Source organism: Larus michahellis, chromosome 2, assembly GCF_964199755.1.
Source record: "Larus michahellis chromosome 2, bLarMic1.1, whole genome shotgun sequence".
Lineage (NCBI taxonomy): Eukaryota > Metazoa > Chordata > Aves > Charadriiformes > Laridae > Larus > Larus michahellis.
In genome coordinates this window covers 55,727,400-55,746,902 of record NC_133897.1, presented here as the reverse complement: position 1 = coordinate 55,746,902, position 19,503 = coordinate 55,727,400, and the positions used below count along the sequence as shown (strand labels likewise).

The window sequence follows — 19,503 nt, the reverse complement described above, 5'->3', positions numbered from 1 at the left end:
AGCACACTCTGATGTCTCAACACGTCTTGAGCTTCACAGCAGCCATCCATGCTGTATCCACAGAGCAAGGCCCCATGCAGGGAAAAGTCTTCTTCTTCCCTTCCCTTCCCCTCCCTTCCCCTTCCCCTTCCCCTTCCCCTTCCCCTTCCCCTTCCCCTTCCCCTTCCCCTTCCCCTTCCCCTTCCCATTCCCCTTCCCTCTTGTTCCCCCATCTCCACTGCTCCCCGCAGCAGTTCAGGTTTGAGACACTGTGTCCCTTTGCTGCCACCCAAGGGAGTCCCCTCCTTCTCCCATGCAGCATTGCTCACTCTGCACCAGGACTGGTTTCCTACTCCTGACTCTCAACGACAGCAGAGCGTGACCAGCAAACATGCTGCTGCTGGCAGCGCTTGTCTCCACAGCCGCTTGGTCTTGTAAGTGCTTCCTTGTTTTCTTACCTTCCCTCACAGGCACACACGGCTCTGCTAGCAGGCATCTTCCCAAAGCCCTGAATTCCAGCTCATGACACCATTTCTCCTCTTTTTTTTCCTAGGTGGATTTGCACAAGAAATTCCCGTGCAGAGACCACTCTCTCTCACCAAGTCTAAAGGAAGTGTGCGTCTGGAATGTCGCTTTAATGACATCTCTGGAGATTTTGATGGCGCCACCATACACTGGTATCAACAGAAGGCGAATAAAGCTCCAGAGAGGATTCTCTACTTAGCAGGGACAAAAGTAGTAGATAAGGGCTTCCAAGAACGCAGGTACAGGGTTGAAAAATTTTCTAGCCAGAAGCTGTGTATTCTTACAATAAACGATGTCACTCCAGACGACACCGCTACCTACTATTGCGCCTACTGGTACGATCACTGTGGTAGGAGCTCTGAGATCACCGAGACAAATACTGCCTCAGCGTCTCAACCACAAACAACTTGAAAGATCCCGACTCCCATCCCCCAGCGTGGATGAGCTGCCTGGCCTCAGGCGCACGCTCTGGAGAAGTAGGACATGCTCGGGGCTGACCGACACCGTGGAAGCATCAGCTGCCAAAAGCTGGAGATTTCGGCTGAGCAAAGGCACAGTGCAAAGCTCCGATAGCTGACCCATCCTCTCCGTTCCACCTTCTCCTCCTTTTCACTCAGGCATGTCAGCAATGTGGTTGTAAGGATTTATTTGACACAAAGCGGGCCCATTTCCACGTTGTTGTTCCTGGAAAAAGGTCAGCGAGTTGTACTGGAGCTCTTCAAAGGGTTTAGCCTGAGAAAGAAAACTGAAATAGAGAGCTTTAGCCTGAGGGTTTGTAAAGTTTTAAGCAAAGGAAAATGAGTGCTATTTTTGCTTAAAAGTTAGTAGCAGTTGGAGTGACAAGATTTTGTATTTATTCCTGCTGGGATGTGGAGGTGGGCATTTTTTGTGGTTTGGGTTTTTTTGTGCTGTATCAGTCCCTTTCCCAGTCTTCTTGCTTATCACTGTCTGTGTTTCACTGCTGTTCTGTTTCTTTTACATGGCAAACTAACCACAGAGGATGTTTGATCAACCGTAGTGGTGACTCCTCTGATATTATTGTTGTCTGTTTTATAAGAAACCCATGTGCAAAGGGAAAGCCTCCTTCTCCCACCAGCTAGGATATGAAAAGCTGCTGGTGAGCTGCTCTTGCAGAGACTGGAGTGATTCCAGGAGATGGGCAGACAACAACCAAGTACCAGGGCAGAAAATGCAACGTGCAGCGCGTGGATGACTTCGCGATGCTTCTGGTACTGGCTCTCCCTTCTTTCCCGCTGCTGAATTGTATTAAGACAACTAAAAATGAACTCCATGTGAGTAGTACTTGATGTCACTTAACTGCAGGTGAGACGGGGTGTACCCCTTTGGGAAAGAGCAGGATCGTCACCTGAAGGTATGTGTTTTTTAACATGCACAACCCTGCACACCTATTTGTGTGTCTAAAATCAAAGAGAAAGCTTCACCTAATTCTTAGGCGTTAAGCAGAGGGGCTATCTAGCAAATTTGCAACACTTTTGGAAAGTGATTTGCTCTGAAGGGCATTAGATACCAGCTGAACAACCAGGTGCAAGTCTGGAATTCCTTACATCCTCCCAGCAGGCAAGGGACAGGCCTTCACTCAGTCTCCTGGGGCTAGTTGGGAAAAAAAGGGGATTTTTTTCAGCAACGGCATAGCAAGAGAACACGTTAGCTTATTGCAAAGTCAAAACATACTGTGGAGCACCTGGATCAAATACTTCGGCACAGGAACCAAGCTAATTGTCTCTAGTAAGTACCATTGATATTGATCTGATTTTCACAGAGTCATTCAGGTTCTCAGATAATTAAGAATGAAAAACTGTAGGAAAATTACTTTCTGCCTGATAAATCATGTTTTATCTGTGAACTGTGCGTGGTGCCGTAGTTGAGTGGGTTGATAGGCAATAAATATATCGACCTCATGAACAGAGAGATCACCTCTAGAACAATTACTGAATACTGAACAAGGACAGGGGAATGGAAAAATGAGGAGAGGTAAAAATTTAAATATTGTGATGGATTCATTTCTGTTCTGGAAAAGAAAAGTGAACTGCTTGAAAATTTACTCTTAGAACAGCAAATGAGAAATGCAAAAAGTTTCTTATTGCTAGAGGTGGTTCATTCTAAGTTGATTGGGAAGGAAAATTGCCTGGAATGTAACACATCTCTAGTTCTTGGCCTTACTGAAAGTAACCGGTTTACATTTGCATTTGTGTTACTCTTAATTGTGGTGAAGCTATGCAATCAATAGGATGAATGCTGTTTTCAGTATAAAGCATATAGCCATGCTTACAGTATGCTGCTCAGAAAATACATGATATTATCAAGGTGACTATAATTAAGTCAGATCTCAAAAAGCAGAGGAGAGTTACAGAGAAATTTAAAATGTTATCCATGCCTCTGACCAAAAATGTTCTGTGCTGCAATTTCCAATTAAACTGTGCCTGTGTAGAGGCAGCTGCTTTTGCCAAAAAGACAACAGCGTAACCACTTACCAAAGGCATGAACTTAGTCATGGGTGTCAGTACATTTTGTTTATAATACGGACTTTGCATTTAAAATACAGACTTCAAAATATGAGTTTGATGAAACTTTAGTTAAGATACTTTCACACAGTAAGTAATTTGCAAGATAGGATGCTTAGGAAAACTTGTTTTCCTGTATATTTAAATCAACAAATAACTAGTGAACTTCCTTAGTTTCATTTGGGAATCATAATGTAATCACATTTCTTCTTAAAACAGCAAAAAGAGGTTACTTCAGAGAAAACCTAGCAGACCAGAGGCAAGAGATCTTTGTTAGAGAAATCCCAGAGCTAAAAGGATTAGAACATAGTTATAAAATAAGCATGGCGCTGCTTTCTTCTCAGAAAATGCCGGGTTTAAAAACCTGAACTTATTACTCGAAGTATTTCTAAAAATGGCATTTTAGTCAGCATTGGAAATTCACCAGCCTCTAAATCAGCGAGACTTTTTCTGTAGCCTATGCAAGAAAAGTGTAGTGCAGGAGATATTGCTAAGCATTCTCAGACTGTGGGACGCTGATGTCAAAATATTTGGAAGTGGAACTAAGCTTATTGTTTCAGGTAAGTACAAAACTTAAAGTAAAACTTAACTGCTTCTGAAATGCCTTTCCCTACAGTTAGATACTGCTGCGTGAAGTGCTCTGCTATTTTAGCTCACGCTAGTTTTAACCCTACTGAATGCTTTGCAGGATTTGCCTCTTAAACAGCATTTCCATATGCAGAACACGACAGAATTGTTTTGTATTTATGTATGAAATGGGGGAAACACAACGGCTATCGCAGCACAGATGTATAACTAAACCCAAGATTATTTTCTTTTAAAGATGAATTTAAATATGGCGAAGATAGCTTTCGGAAACCTGAAAGAGGTCTTTGTCTTTAAATATGCGTATCCAACCTTTGCGATATTTCTAATTCATTCTGAAAGAAAAGTGTCAAAACTTTGGGTTACTCAAAGTCTTCAAAAAGCAAACCATTTTGCTTTAGGACTATGTCTGACTATACCAAATGAAAGGAGTTATCTGAGATATGCCCAGAACTGTCTGAAGATGCGCATGGTTGAAAGGCTGCTCTCTCTTCCCAGCTTTTGCAGAAACCGCTTATTATCAGTTATTGCTATTATTAAGGAAGAATGCTGAACTAAAAATGTTTTGACATACTTACTAAAATTATTTTGCTTCAAGTAAACTTCAGGTGCTTTAATACTTGCCTGTGATTTGGCTCATCTAAGCATCTGAGATGAAAACAGTTTGCCTACTTTTGACTATCTGAAATTCGTATCTGGCTAGTGGGGGGTTCGATTTCAATCCGTGCAGGGGTTTGCATCATGTTACTGACAACAAAAACATTGGTCAGGGGTCTTGTGCTGCTCAGATCACAGCATAACATTCACCAATTCTAGGTCTGATTTTAGGGGGGTTTATAAGGAGCAAATTACTCGGCCAATATCTGATCAAGTAGACCCTCTGCTGGTCTTTCAGAAGACTAAAATCAGTTGAGGTGAATCCTGTCCATTTAACAACACATATGCTCTCAAAAACCTCCACACTTTTTTTTTTTTTTTTTTTAGCTTAGTTTAGGCGACTGCTCCTTTTATACTTTTATGGGGTCTAAAAATTGATTATACAGCAAATATATTTTTCTTTAAAGAATACTATTTACCCATATAAAGATAACAGAGCTGCACTGTTATTGTAAAGACTTCATTCACAGTGAAGGTTATTACAGCAGGGTGTTTGGCTCCGGTACAAAACTCATTGTGTCAGGTAAGTTACATGCTATTTTCCATACAATAAGCTGTAGGAGGTGGGTGAGCTTGGAGTGGTCGTATAGGTGAGTGTTTTAGTGTCCCATAGGGCACTCAGTCCGCTTAGAGCCTCAGTCGGCACCATCCTTGCACAGGATTCCCCTCCCCAGCTTGTCATTCCTACAGTGAGCCTTGTTGTATTTGTAACGCAGTGGTTTAGGATCACAAACAGTTCTGAAAAGGAGCTGTTTGGAGACACTTTTGATCATACTCCTCCTTAGAAATGCAGTGGAAAATGGCCTCTAATAGTTGCCAGCGTCCTCGTTTTTTCCTCCGGCAGTACTGAAGGAATAAGCAAGGAATCGAGCAGCTGTGAATTAAACATAAAAAAAGAAAACCTCTTCCCAAGACAGAAAAAAGAGCAACATGCAATGGCTATTGCCAAAATCCAAAATTTGGATCGCCAGATTTGGCTACTGCCACATTTTAATTAGGCTAGTAAAAGTGAAATAACTTGTCCATAATTATTTTTGTCATGTACACAGCACTTTGGTGGTAGAAATAAATTATTACCTCCAAACGCTCTTCTTCTTGCTTAATAACATGCATATGAAGAAGTGATCCATTTTTTTGCCTTTCCTGGAGAGACATTTATTTTAATGGAAAGTGGAGGATAAAAATCTTCATTTTCCCATTAAAGGTGCTTTGAACACCATAACCGTGGTGTAAACAACTACACAAACACAAGGCAGAGAAACTATTGCTACCAAATGTTTTAAGCCTGGTTAAATACATAAACTCATATTAGCATATAAAGCAGAGGTTGTTTTTAATTATTTATGTCAGAAGGACTAAGTAAATCATAACTATAATTCAATAGAAATACCCGTGTCAAGAAAGGTGTGTTGTTTTTAGTGAAAATCCTTACCTTGTTCATCAGGTAGTTGCCATGCTTTTCATATGTAGAATTTAAAATATTTTCAAGCATCACTGTAATTCTGTAGGATTTTGTCTTTATGTGGCCAAGGCTTCTGAACGATTAATAGAGTAAAAGGGCTGTAGTTACATCATGCTTAAGATCAGGCTTTTCATCACAGCTTGTCTTTTCAGAGGTGACTACCCAATATTAGCTCAGTAAGTTACTCCAAATGGAAAGAAACGGAGAAAACCAGGACTTGGGATAAGTGACCTTGATTCAATTGAAACATCGGGGTTTGAGCTTGAGCAGAATCTTTTCCCAGCTCTATAGTGAAAGAGTCGAATATAGAGCCAAACTCCCATCATCTTGTAATGAACTTGATTTTGTTCATCTTGGTCTCTTTGAATTAGTTCTGACCAAAAGAAGGTTGCTCCAGACATACGATAACGCAGGTAACAGAAGGGCTGGGATTTAAGAGACTGGTTTGGCATTTGCATTTCATGGAATAGATGAGTATTTAGAAGCTTACAGCAGAACAGGAATATTAATCCCACATAAACTGGCAATACAGGATTCTTCTGCAAGTACCTTTCCAGATAGCTTAGGCACTCACAAAGTTGCAACAGGGAAGCCGAGACTGAACCAGTCTTTTTTTTCTTTCAGCACAGAAGCAGCGTGGCTTGCTCAGCCAGCGTAGGGCTGCTTTCCCTCTGCCATCTCTTCTGCTACAGCTGCAGCTGGGTCTCCCTGGCAACTCACAAGCATATTGCTAACTTAACTTTGAAGGGATAAAAAGAACAATCTACTAACATTTCCAGGAAGCAATTTCATTGCAGAAATTATGGCAGCGATATTTGCTTTCTTTAAATGCTATCTCCTAAATATTACTGAAGCATGTATCTACCTTATTTTCATCAAAGGCATTGAAGTTCAGAGTTCAAAAAGCTACAATTATTTTTTGTAATTATATATTATAAAATATACATTGCCTAAAGATAGATTATACTTAAATTTACTTATATGTTACCTGAAGTTGAATGAAACTGACTTTCTGCCCTTTTAAATCAAAATGGTGAAGATTAATACATGTGTTAGTTTCCGTTAGTACTTTTTTTTTAACAGGGAAAAGCATGAAGGCCTGAATCAAAACCCAGTAGACCTGAGAGTCCAAACCACTGTTAGAGCAGAAGTATGGAGCTGTAAGACATAAATAAGGGAAGATGTGGCTACTTAAAAGAAATCTGCAGAGTGAAAGCCTCTTACCACCGTTAATAGGAACATTTGCAAATGGCTTTAAAATATCAAGGATTTCACGGGCGTGAAGATGAATTCAGTATCCAATTCTTTGAAGGCAATGTTCACAATGTTCAGTGTGAACGTTCCCCTGTTTATAATGGTCTCTGTTATCCTAAAGCCATGGCCCAAAAAGATCACCTTGAATTGGTGATAGCATGCAGCGCTAGGTTCTTATTGTGGGATATATATTCATACACAGATGTACATGCACATATATATAAATGCATTATTTCCCATGTTGTTAAGGTGATAAGCTTTACTGTTCCTCATGTTTTCAATAGAAACCTTAGGGGATGCTGAAGGAGTCTCAGTCTAGAAAATTACAAATGTCATGTGTGCAGGGTCTGCTTAAATATTTCCATGATTTCAAATGCTCACTGTTAAATTAGGACCCCATCCTCCATTTTGTCAGTATTCCAAATCCTTAGCTTTTGTGTACGTGCAAGCTGATTATTTAAACCTGAACGACTAGCATAAGTGAAAACTGTTGCGTGAGCAAACACAGGTTTTGAAAGGAAAGTTTTAATTACAGGAATCAGAACGTCAAAAGAAACAGGTGCATTTTCTAATAAGAAAATGAGACTAAGCTTGGACGCAAAATGAGGTTTTAAAAGCATTGAGACTAGGCTGGTTTTTGCAAAGCACATGTATACTGTGACTATTACAAAGTCTTCGGAACTGGCACAAAGCTTATTGTTTCTGGTAAGTGTTTTACTATCTAAGAAAATGCCTTATTGTGATAATCCAAAATCTAAAGGAGAGGGAATGTGATATGCTATTTTAAAATTATAATGCAGATTAAAATATAGATTTAAAACTATAATACAGAAAAGTGATGTGGACTTTGCAGTAGCACAATTTATTTCTTTAGCACCCAAATGCTCGTATAAGAGGGGTCAGGGCAAGCTATAGGCCTTCACATAAACCCTAAATTGCTGAAATATAACTTATTTTGGATGCTTAGGGCTACATCAGGTCATTCTCTTGTGCAAAGCTTATTACCCAGAGCGGCAGGGTCGGGGTAACTCAGAAACGCGGCTGAAGATCGCTCCTTGGCCTCGGAGCAGTGGGAATAGAGGTGCTATACAGGCAAACATTGGGAGTGCCAACAGATCCCCTAAACCATGGCTAAAGCTCCGCATTTCTCTGGGCAAGGGGAAGGTCGTTCCCCCTGAGATTTGCCCTAACAAAGCTGATTTACTCCAGCCAAGAGGAACTGAGCTCTCTTGGATGCACCGCAGCAGCGGTTAGCGGCATGCAGACGACAAATAATCAGAAGACTAAAATGCGGGGGGAAATCGTGGACCTTTGGAAATACTGCCATTGGTTTCAGTCAGCGGGATTTCATGTGAGGAGCACATGGGTTTCCCTGGGGAAAAAACAGAATGCCCTGGGGAAGAACGTGCATAGGAATGATGGAATTTGGTGCTTTTCTACAGCATACATAGATGCACGTCTGATGTTTCCTTTTGGTACTGACTACCTGCATCGCTCTGCGTAGTTCTGCATAGGCAAGTTCGGCAGGATTTGAGGGTGAACAATCCTGATCCCGCATCCATTTAAGCAGATTACAGTAACCTCAACATGCAGAGGATTAAGACCAAAATGAGTAAATGCCCCTCCACTAGGCCTGAGAGGAGTCATGGCTGCACAGGACTGCCTTTCATTAATTCAGTTAAACAGTAGTCTAGCATGCGTGTATTTTTAAATCATGTGGTCAAAAACACTCAACATCCCCTAAAAAATGGATTTTTCTAGAAAGAAAATCTAAAGGAAATATGGTAGCTCAATGCATGCCCTGGACAACAGTAGTTTTGATTTGTTTTGATTTTTTTTTTAAAGAAATGATGGCAAAGATTAGCTTGAAACTGAATTTAAAGTACGTATCACTACAGGCTTTTTGGGAACAGCAGCATTAGCCGGGACTGAATTCAAATTTTCTACATTCATGTAGCCAAATGAATAGACTCTTATTGTTCATATGATGGCTGTTAAATCTGGTCCTTGTCCGGGCAAAACGTCCCAAGCAGTTTCTGTAATGGAATGTACCAGTGTGGGGTTTAACAAGATATTTGGTTCTGGCACAAAACTCTTCGTCTCCAGTAAGTATTTTCAAAGACTTATTTTATTACGTTGTATAATGGAAAAGCTTTGAATTAAATGCTGAGAGCTCTTTAAAGTATCTGGGGAGGCTCACAGCAGGTCAGGACAACACTATGTTATTATCAGTGATAATACCTGAAGTCCCTGGCAAGCAGGAGAAGAACACTGTGTCATGAGCTCTCAGGTCCCACTGGCTTGAAGGGGAACTGAGGAGCTTGGAGTATCAGCCAAAATTACTCCATTTTGTGGGATCATCCAAGTAATGAGAGTTAAAATTTCAGCTTAAGAACACATTGATCTTATTTATAAATCCTGTTTATAGATACATATAAAGAAACTGTAGAGGAGTTTCATTAAGAAAACTTTTGACAGTTAATCTATAAAAAAAGTTTGAACCCAAATTCATTAATAGCTCATTGATTACAAGCTTAACTCCACAATTTTATTTGCACAATGGCTTGCAGGCTCACTGCATTATTACAAGAGAGGAAAGACAGCTTTTAGCTTAAGAAATATCTGCACGTGCTTATATATTATTTTAAAAAGTAAGACCTGTGTACATCTTAAAACCTGCTTTAGAAAACAGTTTAACAAAGTAAACAGCAAAATTTTTGAAAGTTTAACTAAAATTAAAAAGACAGTGAAGTGGAAGTTCATTACTTTAAAATTCTTCAGAAAAAATCAAATCATTAGCCCAGAAAAACCAGTGTAAACTGTCTCGTTGACTTCAACGACTTCACAGATCTGCCTGAAAATACATCAAAATTTACAGCTTATTCTACAAGCTTTCATCCTTTTTTCCATAAGCATACCTACAGTTTATGGAAATACTGTATTTTTTTTCCACCTGCAAACATATATCTATACACACATGTATATATGCAAAACTTAATTTGTTCAGTTCTCCACTGTCCTCCATTTACCTATGCGTGTACGTGACACTCTCCCATGCATGTACACAGTTGCAGTTATTCAAGCAACATGTTTTCTCAGTATTGCGATATGATTTAGGCGTTTCACTTAAGCTAAGCACCTAGAGTCTTTTGATGGTAAATGGAAAGACACTGGCAGTTCCAGAGGTGGAAATGATTCCATCTTAACAGAAGTCTCTAAAAAGTGCAGGATGAACTAACAGCTGGAAGCATCTCACTGCCTCTCTATTTAGATTTGATAATCCAAGTGAATAACATCAAACTAGACAAATTTTAGCCTACTGAAATTAGTCAGGGCATCTTATTAAGCTTTGAAAATCTAACAGTAACATTTAAGATAGTCATGAAGCTTTTCAGAGCACAATTTCACTAGGACAGGAGCTACATCATGGTCTTCTGAACATATACAGCTCTGGAACAAATAAATCATTTTAGAAATTGCACCACTGGGAGGACTGATGCATAAACGAGAAAAAATTAACCCCTAAATTAATGTTAGAGATCCATAAAACTTTTAGCAATTTTATTTCTGGTACAACAGAATTCAGTCCACATCTTCATTTCAATGACAAGTCTCCAAAATGAAGGAAATTCATAGTATAAGGGTTATATTTTTGAAGGCAGACGGCCTTATGGTTTGGTCATCTTTGTTTTTAAACACCGAGTATGGAACACTCCAAAGAATCACTAAGTTGTTTTAGGGGGGATGCAATGTAGAAAATTGCTCTAGAATAGCCAGATCATTTAAAGAAAGGTGGAAGATTTTTGACAAAAATACACATTTATATTAATGTGTTTTCTCACAATGCATGAAAACTGCAGCACTCAGCCAGACCACACTTTAGCACACTGTGCTCAAATTCAGTGGCGAAGATTCACCTAGGAATCTAAAGAGAAGGAGTGATGTAAGGAGATGAACACCTAAAATCTCTCTTCTGCCTTAAAAAAAAAATTGTCTTAAGCAGTACCTTTTATATAACAAAAGTAAATTTTGAAAACTGTATCTAGGCTTCACTTGTAGTTAAGCATAGACAAAAACGATCACCGATGAGCCCAGCCTGTGCACACATTGCAGAAGCTCAGTTTAACTAAAACAGACTCTTAAATTTACTATCCACTTCTTTAGTATCAAAATGTCTTCTCAATGTGGACAAAATCTGGATGACTTGGACTCCTCCTAATAACATAAGGTTTAATCCAGAGAGGCAAATGAAATGGAGATTACCTACAGTTAGCTTGTGGAAATGGCTCATTTTTCATTTAAAAGATATTCACGTATGTTCATACTGACCATGTTTCACAAAGCACATCGCCTACGATAACCCTGGTATGGACAGATATGCTATTTGGAGATAGAAATGTTATCTAGATATAGCATGTTCTTCTCCTTTAGCTTAGTTTTGGTTTTTCCTTTGCAGATGTGTTAATTCACACATTTAAACAAATCTAGTATTAAAGGAACAGCATTGCCAGCCTTTGGGGTCCAGAGCATTTGGTGATTCCATTTTCCTGTCTTTATCAAGATCTTCACCTGGTAAATACATAGGATCTCTACCAAAATATGGCAATGCTAAATTTTTGTTGCCTGTTTTTCTCCCCAAAAAATCACAAAATTAATATCAGCTTTGAAAAAAAATGATTCGATATAGCAGGTGTTCGTTAATTAGCATTGGGGACTTATAACGGGGACAAAAACCTGCAAAGATTTGAAAGGTAGATTGTCTACCTTTGACGTTCTGTAGACAAAATTTTCATGTAGTTGTTTTTGCATAAACATGATAAAGCAACATTAAATTCGTCTTGTCGAATGAACAAAGCTCTTTCAGGAACTATTACTATTATTTAATAATTGTCAAAGACTTGTGCAGACAAATACACTTTACAGCAGTACTGCTCGGAAGGCTGTGGGATACAGGCTTTCATGTAGTCACCTGAAGTTTTCTAACTCAGTTTCAAGGGAGATTATGAATATCGTCAACAATATTTCAGTTTCTTAATGTTTCTCAAAAATAGTTTTTCAAACATTTTTGAGTAGGTTTCTAAGGTCTTAAATAATCATACTTAAATTTATTTTTCTCAGAAAATACTCAAATCTTTTGTGAGATATTTTTTGATCTACTCTAGTATTAGAGTATTGAAGAATAGACCTAGTCTGCTCTTGTCTTTTTCTATCAGATGTGCTGCTTGATGAGAAGCGTGAATGAAGCAGTCTAGATGTTAGTGTTCACTAAAAAATTTAGGACTTAAATAATGCTTCTTCATGCACATAGCACAGAATCAAAGCTTAGATCAAATATTCTCTGGACTCTGGAAGACTCTATATTGTCTAAACAAAAATGAATTTAGAATCATAGAATCAGTAATATTTGAATTGTCTTGTCTTCTGATTTTGAGCTTGATTTTCTATACCATACTCATAAAAGTCTGTATTCATTTTAGTTCTCTATAAACAACAGATATAAAAATAAGGTTAAAAGTCATCTTTTCTATTTCCAATTATTCTAAATAGTATTGTAACTGGTTTTGACTGAAAATTAAAACTTGCCATTTGGATCCATTGAAATAATATTTAATATAAAGTGTGTTTGAATACCAAGTTCATCCAGCTCGCCAAAAACTTCTTTTTACTTCAAGGGTGGAAATACATTCATCCTATTACCTAGAATTCCTTTCATACATGAGACATTTCTATTCCCATGCTAAGTATTTCGTAACAAATTGGAGAGCTAAAACATTTGTTAACGAGACAGTTAGGTTGTTGCTTTTCAGAATTTGTATTTTGTGGCTGCGTATTTATTTGCTGTATACAACTGATCTTCCAATTCCCTATTTTGTTTTTTTTCTTTCAATGACCAATCCAGACAAAGGACAGTCTCAACCGTCAAACTTTGAAATCCTGCAGAAGAAACATAAAAATCAGATGATGTATGTTTGCCTTATTGAGAAATTCTACCCAGAAGTTATTCGGGTGACGTGGACCGAAGGAGAAAATCAGAAGGTAACAGAGAACATAGTAAAAGGAGAGGCCTGGAGACCCACAGAAGAGGATAAATACTCAATCAGCAGCTGGTTAACTGTACCAGAGGAGAACAAAGACAAGAAATATTTCTGCAATTACGAGCATGAAAGCGGAAAGGGTTCACGGGCAAACGAAGGTATATGCTACGTGTTAATTCCATGTATTATTATAGACATCACTTCTTCTTCTTTGCAATAAAATTACAGAAATAATGCTTTCTATTACTGTTCCTGAAAGCATCTGTGCCCCTTTGGCCCAACAGTAGCTAAAATACCCATCTGGAGAAACTACCGAAGTTTTCCCAGGGAAAGCAACACGGTTGCTATGCTCCCCAAGTGAACGTCGCTTTGTAGTAGGAAAAGTGCAGTTCTTTAACCTCATGAGCTGTAAACTAGCATCGCTCCAAAAGGTCTGCACCGAGCCGTGTCGGTTACTTTCCAGTCAACAGAAGTTTATGAAAACAGTATTATTTCTCTGTTGCCCATGGTTTAAGTCACCCCCTGACACTAGTCACAGCTATAAAAAATGGAGTTAAAAATGAGGTTTCTGGGGACATAGAGCGAAGTTTAAATATATTACTTACTCACAGTCCAGCAATAGTGAGGAAATAAGCATGTATGCAAATAAGATACCTCACTTAATTGTGGAAAAATTGATTATGTGAAGCAAAATCTGAAAGACAATGCGATTTCAAAGAAAAGAGTTAAGCTATAATCAACATAAATTTTAAAGAATAAAGTTAAGCTATAATCAATGCGAATTGTTTAAATCATGGTGATATCTTTAAGAAAAGCTGTATATATTGGTTTAAATTAATGTTTTGTCGGTACCTACGTCTGTTCAACTTACTATAAATTAATGGTACTCCAATGAGTGAGAGCATGGCCATAAATAAGCATTACATTTCAACCTTCAAAATATATTCTGACAAAAATATGCTTTAAGTTTATTTAGGTGGAGGATGTTTTTAGGGATGTAACAGGGATGTCTTTAAGCCCACATATCAATGCATACAAACACTGTAACCAAGAACAAACACAAATTTGCGGCTTTGAGCACAAAAAGGCTTTATTTTAGAGAACGACCATCACCAAAATAGCAAATTGTCCATAGGGGAACCTTAGGACATACTCTCCTCGATGTTACTCTTTAGTGTTGATCAACCATTAAGTAACAGACTGAGGACCCTTCTGCTGTAAATTATTCTCCATTTCTAATAACAGTACGTTTCGAAGGCAAACAGACTACAGCTACTTCAGTGACAAGGTCAGGTACTCAAATTGACTGCAGTTCCAAATAGAAGAGATTCTGCTAAAAACAGGCTAATGGACACATTCGTGAAAGGGCAAAGGCAAGCCTCCCACTTATTGCAACAAATACCCAGTCACTTCCATACCAGCATTTTCCTCCTTCAGATTCTCCCTCCAAATGAATCCTACTTGCAAACATCTGCTCTGCAGACAGATCTTAAACATCTTTATTTTGTTGTTTAATACTATCTTCCCAATTCACTGTTGCTTTACTGCCTCTTTTTTTTTTCCCTATTTCTCAATTCCTGTTTGTTAAAATTAAAGAAAAGCCTAATTTGGGCATTTAAACTCTCTTTCCATTAGATTCTTCTCAGAAAGAGGAATGCATCCCATCTCCTGGAAACAGCACGGTGGTTTTTAATAGAGGTAATTAAAATGTATTAAAATGTGGGAAAGCGATGCATATCATGCAAGAGTTAGATATTTCTACATGTGCTCAGGACATCATGAAAATGATCTTTCTAAATAGCATACAGGAAATCTTTTAACTCTGGGGTCTGTAACTTAAAAACACTTCAGTGCTACTCTGAATTAACTTGTGTTGTGGATTATAAAATGCTCTCCGACCTTTATTAGGTAGCTTTATTAGGATGCTACAGATTATTAGGCTGTTCAGGCTAGTAGATTATTAGCCCGCATTAAGTGCCACGTTTTTAAATACTTGAAGTTAAGTGCTCAATGCTTCAGCTGATGCTCCATCAGTTTAGCCATTGCCCAGCACTTCAGACAAATCAATTTTCTTTTAGCTTGAATGGGGATTTAGGAAGAATCATAAGCACTTCTTAATGTTCAGAAAGTCCAACACAAAAGGATTCAAGCAAACACGGTGCTACCGGTAACCAGGGCTGGAAGCACTAGAATTATGTTCTTGCCTTTGCAGGAAATAATAACCCAGCAGCACTGTCTGAGATGCAGTCTAGTGCTAAGAAACCCACTCAGTCTAGAGCTTACTGGCAGTGCAAACCCACTCAAAGGACACTCAGACATTTGCCGAGTTTATACACTGTCTGCTGGAATCGGTGTAACTGCAGCAGTAAACACAGTCCCAGTCCTGCCCGGCTTGTCGGAGGTTGTACAATGTTGATGTTAAACGAGACTTTTCTGTCTTTTGTTTGTTACAGATCACTTGTATCACAGGACAGCGTATTTAGTGTACATCGTCCTTCTTCTGAAGAGCTCCATGTATTATCTCATCGTACTCTTCTTCATCTACAGAGCGTGGGCTCCAACCAAGCACCGAAGAAAGAAAGCATAAGTGCTGGTCTAGGAAAGGCTCACAGAATTGTCTTCAATTTGCTTTGCTGTATACTTATCCATATAGACTTCCCTGCTCTTAGTGTTAGATGTAACAACAACAAAAAAAAAAATCCCCAAAATAATTTCCAGGCATTAGCGCATAGGGCTTGTTTTGCTTTTACTGCTAGTGTTTTTATATCAGTCTGGTTTTCCTAATTTTTCTGAGTGTTGAACTGAGGTGGTCAATAGCAGTAAGGTCAGATACCTCAGATTTTAATCCAAAGTTCGTACTGCAAAATGAGGATGGTACTCATGTTAGAAGTTTAGAGGTGTACCGAGGCTTTTGAGATATTAACCACAGATGTGTTCTGTCATTGCGCTTAAGACTTAATTAGGAACATTCCTGTGCTATAAATTCACAGGTATTTGTTCATTTTTGCTTTCAATCATTTATTGCAACTCTCACGTATCCACCAAATCAGGGCTTAAATATTTTGAAGTGACATGTGCTTTAAGAGTCAATTACACACAATTTTTAAAAGTGAACATAGTATTTTTGAATGAAGAAGTTAGATGAGCATAAAAGCAACTCTCACTGTATCTGTCATGATGTAGAGGGCAATAAAAGTTTTCCTCCGGATGCATTTGTGAGGCCTGTGTTTGTTCGGCATTTGCACAGCATGTACTAAGATGGCTAGAAAACCTGATTCATTCCTCTGTTTGTATACATTCCTCAGGAAGTCAAGGGTCCTTAAAACCATCAGTTTTCTGCTTTTCAACGTATTAAACGGGAAGACTTTTACACAGAACAATAAAAGCTAGCTCGTTACACCTGTTCTGTTGAAGAGCTAAGCCAAGCCAGGGTGAAATGCAGTGCTGTTACGGCAGGACTGCCTTCTTGGGCTCACACCATCCCAAGGGAAGGAGAACGTAAGTCAGGCACAGTTCTACCAACCACAGCTATTTTACTAACAACATCTCTTACAAGCTGTTTTACCATCCGTATTTTGAAGCCAATGCCTTCAACATCACGTTACTCTTCAATGCGAAGAAAGATGTGGTGTCTAGTCTTTAGTCAAACTCTCTTTGAGAAAACAGCTGATATCCCATGCTATTATTTGTTAAGCCTTGGTTCCAATCCAAGTGAAATAAAATAGCTACAAAGGTATTTTTGGAATGCCGTTACTATAGATTTCAGTAGCATCATCAATATTACTCTCCCAGTCTCCCCTACCTTTATCCCTGCTAGAGAAACGCTTCCTTGCATTAATGAACCAAGATCTCTTAAACTAAGATGATCCCCAAATCCATTTGTTGTGTCTCATACATGAAACTGAAAGATGCTGTCCATGCAGCGCAGGAAAACAGAGAGAAAATACAGCTCTTTAAAGCCTTTTGCACAAAACCCCCTGCCCACATGCAACCCTAAACCATGCTGAGCATAGCTATCACCTCACAGTTTCTGGGATTTCTCAAATACATGGTTGCGGGTTTTACATGTGCAACAGCTCACATGCCCCTGGAGTTTATTTATACAGATATATACTGCTCATACTAATTTTTTAATTTTTATTTATTTAGCCCAAATAAGACAAGTGGATTTTTAAGGCTTCTGGGTGCTGGGGCGTTTGTTTGCAGGAAGGTTTGGTTATTTAGTGGAAAAACCCTGTAAACTGAACCAGTCACAACTGGTTCAGAGGAGGTGGGCTGCGATGAGAACGGGTGATAAGCTGAGGACAGTTAGACCACAGCCGTCCTGCCTTCTACCACACTATACTTCTAAACCATTTCCTTCTAATGGAAATACAAAGTGATAAAAACCACATGCCTAAGTTACATGTAAATACCACAGTAAAGCTCACTGTTCACTAGGCGTGTTGGTCTAACTGCGTGCTTGTGATATGTACGTGTAGGGGCTATTGCTACCACAAAAACATGGGTGCTGTAGGACGTCTGCAGGACTTGCAGTCTTATTTATCAAGAGTGCACGCCAGAGTTAGATGTTATCTATTAAGTGTAAACTTCTGTTACCAGGATCTTGTAATCAAAAGACATGTCTTCTCAAGTACATATCTTACCACAACTGATTTTCAGTGATTTCAAGCTTCTACAAGTATGAGCATTACAGCTGTTCTACTCCTGTCACAGAGTTGCAGAATTAATGCAAATGCTACAAAAACGGTTACAGGCAATCTGTTGCTGCTAATGTTTTCATTAGACAGAAGGGGATCAACTTTTGGCACAAAAGCACAAAGGAGCAATCAGCCCAAATGAATTGATTTGTGGAAATGGATTTGCGATGTAGTCTTTATCTTGGTGGAGTAATTTTGTGTCCTATACTGTACAACAACTTACACACTTGAGAATATTGACTTCTCAACTACCAAAATAACCTACAACAGGTGATACGGAAAACTACCCATGGATTCCTCTCACATGCAGTTGTAAATGAGAAAGACCCGCACAAGGATTATAGCAGCCTGCCAACAGCTAACTTCTGTTGATACTAGGTACCAACACTAATAAATTTTAAGATAGATTCAAATAGTGGATTACTCAGTTTGAGATTTTGAAACTGCTGGGGCACCAGCACACGCTAAAAAACTGATGAGGAAATAAAAAGTTTCAGAGGAATATTTTGAGAATTTGTTCCTCTGCACCTATAGATATTTACAGGGAAATAGATGGAGTGACGATTGACAACAAGTAATAGACAAGTTTTACCTAGTGAGTCCAAGCAATCATTAAATATAGTTCCACCATAGATAAGTTTTACTTCATTGTATTACCAGTCTCTTGATAAGGCACACAACACTTTCCTTTAATTACTTAGTTCTTGGAAGATTAGCCTCAGGAATTACTGAATACATCTTGGACAAATATTTTCATACCACCTGGGAGGCAACCTAATACACATATGTCAAAAGATACATCTTTGTGAGATATTACAGCACATGGGAACCATTCCCTTTGTTTTCTAATGAATAAACTCTTCTGCCAGCAGCTCCACCAGTAAGTCAGCCACCGACTCTGTTGCCACAGTTTCCAAATCCCAACAACTTCCTCCAGGGATTTTTTTATTCACAGAAGTCAGGATGACTCGAGAGTCAGGTCAACAGATACTGAAAATGGGAAGGCTCAAAAAAAAAAAAAGGCTACCCACTATTCCAAATGAGCACTAGAAGATTTCAGATCAGAAGCTTCAGCTTCTCAAGAAGATTTCATTCCTCCCCCAGCTGAACCTTTGCCATTTGTGGCAAAGTGAATGCATGGGTGTCATGGTTCAACCCCAGCCAGCAACTACGACCATGCAACGCTTGCTCACTCCCCCTTTTCCCCCAAAAAGGGTAGAGAAAAGGGGGAAAAAAGGAGGGGAGATGGAAAAAAAACCCTCATGGGTTGAGATAAAGACACTTTAATAATAACTGTTAATAATGAAGAAAAAGGAAAATAACAATAACAATAAAAGTAAAAGAATATACAAGACACAAGTCGCTCTTACCACCGAGTGAATTGGTTTCCCAGCCCGAGCCAAGCAGTGATTGCAGATTCCCACCTCCCGGCCAACCCCCATTTATATACTGAGCACGACGTCAATGGCACAGAATATTCCATTGGCCATTCCATTGTTCTCTTTATGCTCCTTCTCAGCTTCTACAGGAAGCTGAACAAAAGTCCTTGAATACTATAAACATCACCTAGGAACAACTAAAACAATATGCATTATTGACTTTCCTTTCATACCAAATCTGAAACATAGCAGGCACTTAGAAAGAAAATTAACTCTATCCCAGCTGAAATCAGGACAATGGGGCAAGATAACCATGAAAATAAATGAAGTAACTCCCAAAATGAGGAAATCGTCCCTCATTTGTAGTGTGAAGCGCACTACAAAAAGATAGAGGTCTCTGCTGTG

General features: G+C 38.9%; 1 protein-coding gene across 1 annotated transcript; it reads left to right on the top strand.

The window, feature by feature from the left end:
- Positions 1-370: 370 nt before the first annotated feature.
- On the top strand, positions 371-16,226 carry TARP (TCR gamma alternate reading frame protein). Its single transcript, XM_074575566.1, has 6 exons — positions 371-413; positions 533-853; positions 4,726-4,791; positions 12,884-13,177; positions 14,655-14,717; positions 15,473-16,226. The coding sequence occupies exons 1-6, from the start codon at positions 371-373 to the stop codon at positions 15,604-15,606; spliced, it is 921 nt and encodes a 306-aa protein (XP_074431667.1). The 3' UTR covers positions 15,607-16,226.
- Positions 16,227-19,503: the final 3,277 nt, after the last annotated feature.

Bases quoted from the DNA above. Each gene is read 5' to 3' on its own strand.
- TARP (XM_074575566.1), top strand. From the start codon at position 371: ATGCTGCTGCTGGCAGCGCTTGTCTCCACAGCCGCTTGGTCTT. The intron at 4,792-12,883 runs GTAAGTTACATG...TGACCAATCCAG, and splicing joins TACAAAACTCATTGTGTCAG to ACAAAGGACAGTCTCAACCG. The intron at 14,718-15,472 runs GTAATTAAAATG...TGTTTGTTACAG, and splicing joins CACGGTGGTTTTTAATAGAG to ATCACTTGTATCACAGGACA.